Source organism: Petaurus breviceps, unplaced genomic scaffold (genome assembly GCF_028583685.1).
Source record: "Petaurus breviceps papuanus isolate PSGF00001 unplaced genomic scaffold, PetGlider_PUasm1.0 221, whole genome shotgun sequence".
NCBI classification, from domain to species: Eukaryota; Metazoa; Chordata; class Mammalia; order Diprotodontia; family Petauridae; genus Petaurus; species Petaurus breviceps.
In genome coordinates, this window is record NW_027185877.1 from 14,531,492 (window position 1) to 14,540,604 (window position 9,113).

Genomic DNA, 9,113 nt, shown 5'->3' on the forward strand with positions numbered 1-9,113 from the left:
TCATTTTGATTCCCTATTGTTCTCTCTATTTATGTGTTTCCATGATTCCACATAAAAAGGTATTTTTGTTCTGCAACTGAATCTGCAATATAAATTTCATCTAGTTTTTAGATGGCTGTTGTTTTTTTTAATAAAAGCAACTTTCTGAAGTAAACCAGCACCAAGTAATGTTTGGAAATGCTCAGAATGAGTAAGCGTAGAAGTATCCAAGGCTCTTGAGTATTACTCTCATTAACATTTTTAGTAGCCACATTTCCAGACATCTCCCTAGTGGGATTGCCACCACTAAATCCTGTCTGAAAGGATCAGGTTTGGGGGATTGCATGCTTGCTCTTTCCTATATACAGTACATTTGCTGACAGTGGAGTAGTTGACAGACCCTTTAAATGACAAATCTTATGGGCTTTTCCCAATCTTTAGGTCTCTCAAATTCTTTGCAGCACCTGACACTGGAGACCACCTTCTCTCCTGAACACTTTGTCATCTCTTGAGTTTTCATGATGTATTCTCTTAGTTCTTCTCCTACCTGTCAGATTGCTCCTTTTCACTTTCCTTTGATAGTTTATCATACATATTATGACCCTTAACTGTAAATGTTCCCCTAGGATCTTTTCTCCATCCTCTTTAATTCTCTAATTTGGTCACCTCATTATCTCTGAGGGCTTTATTTTTTATCTCCATGCAAATAATTCTCAAACCTCTAGTCTCTCCTAAGCTCTAGTAATACATCTCCAACTGCCTACTGGATATTTCAAACTGGTTGTTCCAGAGACATTTTGAATTCAACATGTCCAAAATGTCATCTTCCCCAACCATCTTTTTTTAGATTATTATATTTGATTCATTAATATTATTATTGATATTGTTTTGAGGTTAGGTCTCCCCATCTTGCTCAGGCTGCAGCTGCCACTGATGGATTGATTCCCCTGCTGATTAGCACAGAGGCTTTGACTTGTTCCATTTCCACCCTGGGCCAGTCTGCCCCTTCCTTAAGCAGCCAGGTGGTGTTGCCACTCCTGAGAGCTCACTATAATGATCCCAGACTTTGCATGGATACTTAGTACATATTTTAGCCCTGCTGCAGCTCAGAACTCTCAAGCTCAAAATAATCTACCAGCTTCCTCCTCCCCAAGAGCAGGAATTGTCATGAATCATGAATAGTCATGTATCCCCATGCCTAGAGACATCTTTTGTTTTTATATCACCCAGAAAATCCTTCTCCATCCAAGAAAATCATCCCTTTTTAACAAAGGATGAAAAAAGAGGGAAACATTTTTCAGCAAAACAAATCAATATAACAACCATGTCCAAAATTATATTCAGGGCCTGTAAAACAATCTAAATTAAACTGGACAAGTCACTAAACTGAATGTACCTAGGAATAGCTTTACTAGGCATAAATCCACATAGAAGTCAAAGACCGAAATAAAAGCCTTATACATGCAAAAATATTTGTAGCAACACTTTTTGTGGTAGTAAAGAACTGGAAACAAAGTGGGTGGCCACTGACTGAAAAATGTCTGAACATATTGTGGCATATGAATGAAATGGTCAATTACTGTGCCAAATGAAATGACCAAATATGAAAAATTCATAGAAACTTGGGAAAATTTGTATGAACTGAAGAAAAGAGAAGTCAAAACACTAGAACAATTTCCCAATGACTACAATAATGCAAAGTAAAACAACACTAGAAAGCCATCAAATATCTTTTGTTTTTATATCCCCTTCATCTCAATGTGCCTCACAGTCTACCCCACCTCTCCACCCCTCAACACACTTAGGAAGCAGTCTTTTTAAAAAGAGGGTGGAAATGCAGGTCACCAAAACCAATCAACCAATCAACTGAGTCTAACAGTATATATAATATTCAATACGCACAGGTTCCCCCACCACTGTAAAAAAGAGAAGGAAATTTGTTTTTTTTTAACTCTTTTCCAAGGCCAACCTTCATCTTTTTTGTTTTTCCATTAATATTGTTGTATTCAAGCCATGTACCTTTTCAATCAGTTAACAAGATTTTTCCATTCTGCCTCACAGAATCTTCCCTCCTCTATTCACATGGCCACCATTCTAGTTCAGGCCCTAATCACTCTCTCACTTGGATTATTACAATAGCCTCCTAATCGGTCTCCCTCCCTCAAGTTTCTCTCTTCCCCAATCCTTCCTCACCATAGACAACAAAATTACTTTCCTAAAGCCCAGGTCTGACCATGTCACTCCCATATTCGATAAACTCTAATGGTTCACTACTACTTCTGGGATCAGATATGTTTCTTTGGTTGGTTTTTAAAGCCCTTTACAGCCTGTCTTCAATATACCTTTACAATTTTATTATATATTATTCCCCCTTCCCATACCTTCTAGCTAAATTGGGTCTTCTCTGTGTTCCTTAAATACAGTATATGTCTGTTTCTATGTCCTCCATGTCTGGAATCTACTCTCTCCTTACCTCTGCCTCTTAGAAGCTCTCATTTCCTTCAGCACTCAATTCAAACATCACTTTCCACATAAAGTCTTTCATGATCCCTTCAGACATTAGTGTCTTCTACTCCAAAATTACCAGGCATTTATTTTATATACATTTTGCATTTAGTAATATATGTACATGTTGCCTCCATCCCGTCTTGCCTCCCTAAACCCCAAATTCAAGTCCCTGAATGCCCTTGAGTGTTTCATCTTTGTCTTTGCATCTCTAAAGCCTACTTCAATGCTCAGAACACAGCGGTTTTTAACAAATGTTTGCTTATTGGCTGACTGCTTACTTCCCTGCAGTGATTCATACAAGACTTCCCATGATTCTCTGAATTCTTCATATTTATCATTTTTTACACCATAGTAATACTGCTTTACCTTCATTTACCACAAGCAACACTTTGTTTAGCTGTTCCTTACCTGGCATCCCTTTGTTCCCAGTCCTTTGTTACCACAAGTACTGTTATGAATATTTTGGTATATATGAAACCTTTATTTGGAGGTCTCTGACGTTTCTGACATATATACCTAGTAGTGAGATCTTTGAGTATGAGTACTTTAGATAATTTTTTTAAAAGCTACTTTTCTTATTTTTAAAAATAATTCCAAATTGGCATCCAGAAAAGTTTAAGGATTTAAGGACAGCATCTGACTTCTTTCTTGTGGAAAAGATGCAATGATATAGACTAGACAATAATATGGTGAGGTAGATTTGGAGTTCAATTACGAAAAAAAAAATGGACATTAATGGGTAAACTTCAAGTAGGAAAGAAGTCTCTACTGAAGTATCCCATTGATCTCTGGGTGGCCCTTTTATTAATGATTTGCATAAAGGTCGATATAATTCACTCACGCACACTCTGCAAATGACACAATGCTGGGAGGGATAGTTAATACAATGGACAACAGAGTCAGAATTCAAAACAATCTTAAAAGGTTAGAATGTTGGGTTGAATATAAGAGGAAATCTGGGATTAATGTAATTTCACACTTGAGTTCAAAAAATTCAGCTTTACAAGCATGAGACTGGGGTAGGATGTACTTTTTCTAAAAGTTCTCTTACCTTCAGTGTTACAACTCTTGCTTTGGGATTATAAAGAGATGGTCCTGCTGAAACATAATTAGCTGTCTCAATCTCGATGGGAAAATGCTTCTCACAGTTTTCATCACTGTCCAGTGCACTTGGCCAATCAGTGCAGAAATCTGGGAATTTTAAAGTAAGTTCATTTCAAATATGGCTATGTATGGAATCCCCACTGGACTCTAATAGCATTAGTTTACCAAACTGCAAAAATAATAGGGACTTGATTTATAAAATACTTTCACATACATTATCTTATTTGATACTCATATTAGGCTTGTCATCAAATGAGATAATATATGTAAAATGCTTTGCAAACTTTAAAGTACTACAAAAATGTGAACAATGATGATAATGATGATGATGACAATGAAATGAGAAAGCCAAAGGAGTCAATGTTATCTGCATTTAACAATGAAGAAAATTAAACTTAGGAAGATTCTGTGACTTACTCAAAATCACACAGGTTGTTAATGGCAGAGCTCTGACTAGAATCCAGGTCTTTTGGCTCATAGTTCTATGTTCTTTCAGTTAAAGAACTTCTCTTTGTCAGGAGGGCCTGAGTTCAAATCCGACCTCAGACACTTAACACTTACTAGCTGTGTAACCCTGGGCAAGTCACTTAACCCCAATTACCCTGCCTTCCACCCTCCAAAAAGCATAATAAAAAAAAATTAAAGAACTTCTCTTCAAGCTCTCACCCTCTGTTCTTAGCCTTTCTTAATTTTTTCCTCTTCCTTTTCTCCCCACCGCACAGTCAATTACAGTCTAATACATAGTCAGTTCAAGGACACAATATTTACAAGACTGTGAGGGCATTTTGGGATAAAAACTAATTATAGTGAAAGTAGCATACAAGTATTATTTTACATTGCTTAGTTAAGTTGGCAGAGGTTTAAAGCATAAAGAGCAAGCTCTTCCAGGCACCTCCCTATAATCATTTCCTTACCTCTCAAAGTTGAAATTCCAGCTACAGGCCAGATCTTCCCTTCAGAAAGGTGGAACTTTAGAAAACGTATGTTTATTCTCTGTCCTTTTCTTGCACTACTTTCTGGGTATGTTTGGCTCATAGACAAAGTCCGAATCCTACAGTGAAAGCCCCCCAGAGACTGAGGTGGGAAGAGGAACATCAGCACTACCTTTTCTAACAGGTGGTTCCCTTTAGTCATTCCACTTTGTTATCAACTCAACCTCAATTATATTTACAGATTTACATATTCAAGGATCCTCATAACAACCCTATGAGGTAGGTGCTATTATTATCCTCATTTTACAGATGAGGAAACTAAGGTTGAGAGAGGTTAAGTGACTTGTCCAGGGTCATACAGACACCTAAATCTTCCTGGCTCCAAGTCTCATACTCTATCCTACTGTGCCATATAACGTTCATCTAATAAATTCGCTAAATATAACTAAAGGACTGCTAAGAAGCATGGGAGAAATAATATCAAATCAAAAGAAAAGGAAAAGTTTAATAAAAATGAAGAAAAGCTAGAAGGTTTTACAATGTGTTATAGTTATGAAATTTATATTTTTGTACCGTTTAACTGTTTTCTTAAATAATCACTCACCTTTAAGGGCTGCACAGTGCCTTTTAATTGCTACAGGAGTCAAATGTAAGAAATTCGGAATCTGAAATTAATCCATATTCAAGAAAATAAGTTAATAAAAGATTTTTAAAAAGATTTGTGGAAACTAAAGCATAGTATCTCAATGAACTTTCTGATGAACAACAACAACTTTTCTCCTTCAAGATGCTCTCAATCTCTCCTGTTTGGATTAGTGATTCAACCAGCTCAGAATCTACCTAATACTCCCAAGCCAGCCCACAAGGTTATGGGGAGAGACTTTATCAAATGTTTTGCTGAAACTCAGTTATGCTGTATCTACAGCTTTCCTATGACTGACCAGTCTGGCAACCCTGGCAAAAAAGGAAAGATGGCGAGTCAAGTACAGCTTTTTTGCCTTCTTTTGTATAGAAATTATTCTATTAGGTCAAACCATCAATAAGCATTCTGAAGCATTTAGAAGACACTGTGTGATACAAAGAGGCTCATCTGTGACCAATGACTGGCTTCTTCACAATGACAATGCTCTAGCATATGGTACACTTTCTATGGAGCCATTTTTGAACCAAAAAACCCATCTTACTCAACAAACATAAGCCCAAATTGTTTTTGGTTATTTGTAAAATTCAAAGCAACTCTCAAACACCAAAAATTTGTCACCTAAGGGTACTTAAAAGAATGTCCCTCTGAGGACAACTCCAAAAGAAATGTCTGAAAACTCTTTTCAGCTTGAATAAAGCATATGGCCTACCAAGGTGACAAATTACATGAGAGATATAAAAGATGAATCCTGGTATGTTATTTTGAAAATAAAAACCTTGTTAAGTTGCAGTCACACATGTTCTCACTACATATAGTGTTAATTATTATTACATAATTGCTTATTAATATTACAATAATTATTATTACTGTCTTTTACTTCAAGCTAATTTCCTATGTAATTCTATTCACAAAAACTGGAGAAAGGGACTGGACTTGTGATTTCATTGATCTAGGGAAATCCCAGATGAAGCACCTCCCTCAACCAATGCAAGTCAACAGCTTCTCTTCAGCTTAAGGGTCTTAGAGCTCTTTCTACTAAAGCACTGAAAGGTAAAGTTGTCTACCCAGGGTCACCACAAAGTCAATATATGTCAGAGGCAAGACTTGAACTCTGGCCTTCTGGTCTCTGAGGTCAGCTTTCTATCTACTATGCCATGCTCCCTCTTGTTATTCATACTCTCCAATATGCATATAGATGCAAAAAAATTTTATTAAGCTCTCCTGTCATCAGGAGAATTAATAATTTCTTAGCTCTCATATAATTTCCTTAGATTCCTTCAAATTACCTTTTAAAAAGTCAATCCAAAATTTTCTAGAACAATTACCATTAATTTTTCTCCACACCTCATTTCCAGCATTCTCCTTCAGCCAACCTTTATTCTAAGAGCCAAAAAGTATCTCATTTAATAATACTAACAATAACTCACATTTGTATAGTGCATTAAGTTTTGTCACTATAACCCTGTGAGGTCTATAGTACAAGTATTAATAACCCTATTTTATAAATGAGGAAACAGGCTATGAGAAGTGAGATGCCTCATTCAAGATCACATAGATAACAAACTATCTAAAGTGGGATTCAATTCCAGGCCTTTCAATGCCAAATGCATGCTCTATGCTGGATCAGTTATTGAAAAAAAAAACAGATGTAAGAATAGTTAGTTATATATAATATTTATAAGAAGAAATGGTTTCCAATATAAGCCACCTTAATAGCTTGATTTTCTTTACAAAAATAAAAAATCCTATACCTCACATATCATTAAATAAAAGATCTGCTCATATATTATAGTTTTCTATTAATCAAATTATTAGTGTAGAATCTCACATTGTTTCAGGAGTGAAGAAATTGGGGTTTGCTTGTCTCTTCAATACTCTACTATCTTCCTAGCGGGTGAGAAAAAGGGAACTATCTGGATTGAGAGAAGAATTTTCATATTCCTTCTGACAAGGCTTCTTAATTCTGCATACTGTACCTTTCTAGTGTGATGGCTAAAGTAATAGAAATAAGTAGTCAGGTAGTGATTCCATTTACTGAACTTGGATTCCTTTGACCCTGCCTCCCATAAATAAGAATGTATTGCATTTATTACATGGGCACATATTAAATGTGTGGATATTTTACCTTAATTCAGTCACTAAATGCAAGTGAAAATCCCTTTTTTTCTTTTTTCTTTTCTTTAACCAATACAACTGAAACTCATTATACCTTTAAAAGTTCTAGATTTCCTTCCTTGGCCATAGGCACTCCTTTTTCCACTGGATAGCCCATTCGAATAGGAAGAGGCACTGCTGAAGGTTTAAATGGTGCTGCAGCAGGGTAAACACTCATCCAGTCCTGATCAACTGTCATCTTTGTTGTCCTCGGATTTGGAACCTAAAGAATAAGCATAAGTATTTAAACAGGAATGTATTTGTTTATGTTTTTAATTTTTTTTTTAAAAGAAAAAGTGGCAACAAAGTAAAATGAAATATTTGCAATGGAGAGAAGTAACTTGGGTTTTAGTTTCAGGAGTTTTGTGGAATATGAAGTACCGGGGCAGAGTCAAGATGGCAGAGTTAGAAGCAGGTCCTCCTGGCGGCTCTGGCTTCCACCTTCCCCAATTCATGTAAAAGGGGTCTCTGAACAAACTATGGAGCTACAGAACCCACAAAATGACACAGAGAAGCTAACTTCCCGCTGAGGACAGCCTGGCAAGCCGGCAGGAATCAGCCACCACAACACTCTGGGAGCCGAGCTGTAATAGCAATGGCATTTAAAGATTCCCCTGTATTGGCTTGGTTTTTGGTTTGATTGTATTAAAACCCAGAGCTTGTTAATCCCACTTGTGGAATGGACTTGTTGACATGAAAAGAGAGTGCTGAATTGGGAGGAGCTGGTAGATTTGGAGAGACACAAGAGAGAGGCAGAAGAACTTTTTGGAAGCAGCACCCTCGTGGAGGCAGAGAGAGACTGAGAGGATTGCTGAGGGCCACTTTGAATTGCCCTGGACTTTTGAGACCTGCCCCCGGAGCTGCCAAGGACTGAGGAGACATGGCTGTTTTGCTGGTACTTTGTCTGCTTTGATGTTGTTTTGCCAGATTTGTCCACTGGTGAAAGACAGTCCTGTTGTTGAAGAAGTTCTGGAACCTGGCTGTTGGTTCAGAGCTACCGAGACTGTCCTGCAGACAGAGAGTGAATACTGTCCACTGCTGTTGTTGCAGGGGTCTGGGAACCTTGCTGTTGGTTCAGAAGCCCTGAAGAAGGATTTTCTTATTGTATGTTTACAGAAATCCTGGGAGAGGGTTTTGCTAATGTTTTCAGGGGTCCTAGGACTGTTCTGCAGACAGAGGATGAATTAATGAAGAGACTGGCAATGTATCTTGTGGCCTTGCTAAGCCTTGTCTCCCCAGGAACAAAGATTGCTGAGAACTTGCTTCCTGTCAAGATGAAGAAAAGACCTCCATTTGGGTATTAAGTGTTGTGCTTAAACTTGTTGTAACTGTGGGGTAGATTCAGTTGTGATTCAGGGGTGGGGAACTTTTGACCTTTTTGTGTTCTACGATTGAACAAATGAAATGTACTTTACTAATGATTGGAAACTAATCTCCATTTCAGAAGAGGGGCTTTGTGATGGACTAAATGAAGTGTGTATCCAGCTTCCCAGAGCATGTGGAGGCTTCAGCAAGGGCACCCAACTAATACCTCCAGCAGCTGAGAAAACCCCAGCATTTGGTATGAAGCTCCCCTGTCTGGTGGCAGAGTCCTACTGTGGCAAAAAGCCCAAAAGTCAAATAATTGAGTGGCAACACAACCAGAAAAAGGTAACAAAAGAACCCAACATTAGATTCCTATTTTGGGGACAAAAAGGATCAAAGCATGGAACAGGAGGAAGACAGTGAAGTCAGCACTCCTGCACTAAAAGCTTCAAAGGAAAATACGAGCTGGTTACAGGCCATAGAGGACC

The 9,113-nt window shown here is 37.6% G+C and overlaps 1 protein-coding gene across 1 annotated transcript in view; it reads right to left on the bottom strand.

Moving 5' to 3' along the window:
- Positions 1–9,113, bottom strand: part of MRPS35 (mitochondrial ribosomal protein S35) — a 41,612-nt gene that overhangs the window by 22,302 nt on the left and 10,197 nt on the right. The window contains exons 3-5 of the mRNA XM_069094906.1: positions 7,376–7,543; positions 5,128–5,188; positions 3,539–3,678 (exon numbers count right to left, since the gene is read on the bottom strand). Of these exons, the coding sequence (XP_068951007.1) occupies positions 3,539–3,678; positions 5,128–5,188; positions 7,376–7,543 (369 nt within the window). The remainder of the gene's footprint in view (positions 1–3,538; positions 3,679–5,127; positions 5,189–7,375; positions 7,544–9,113) is intronic.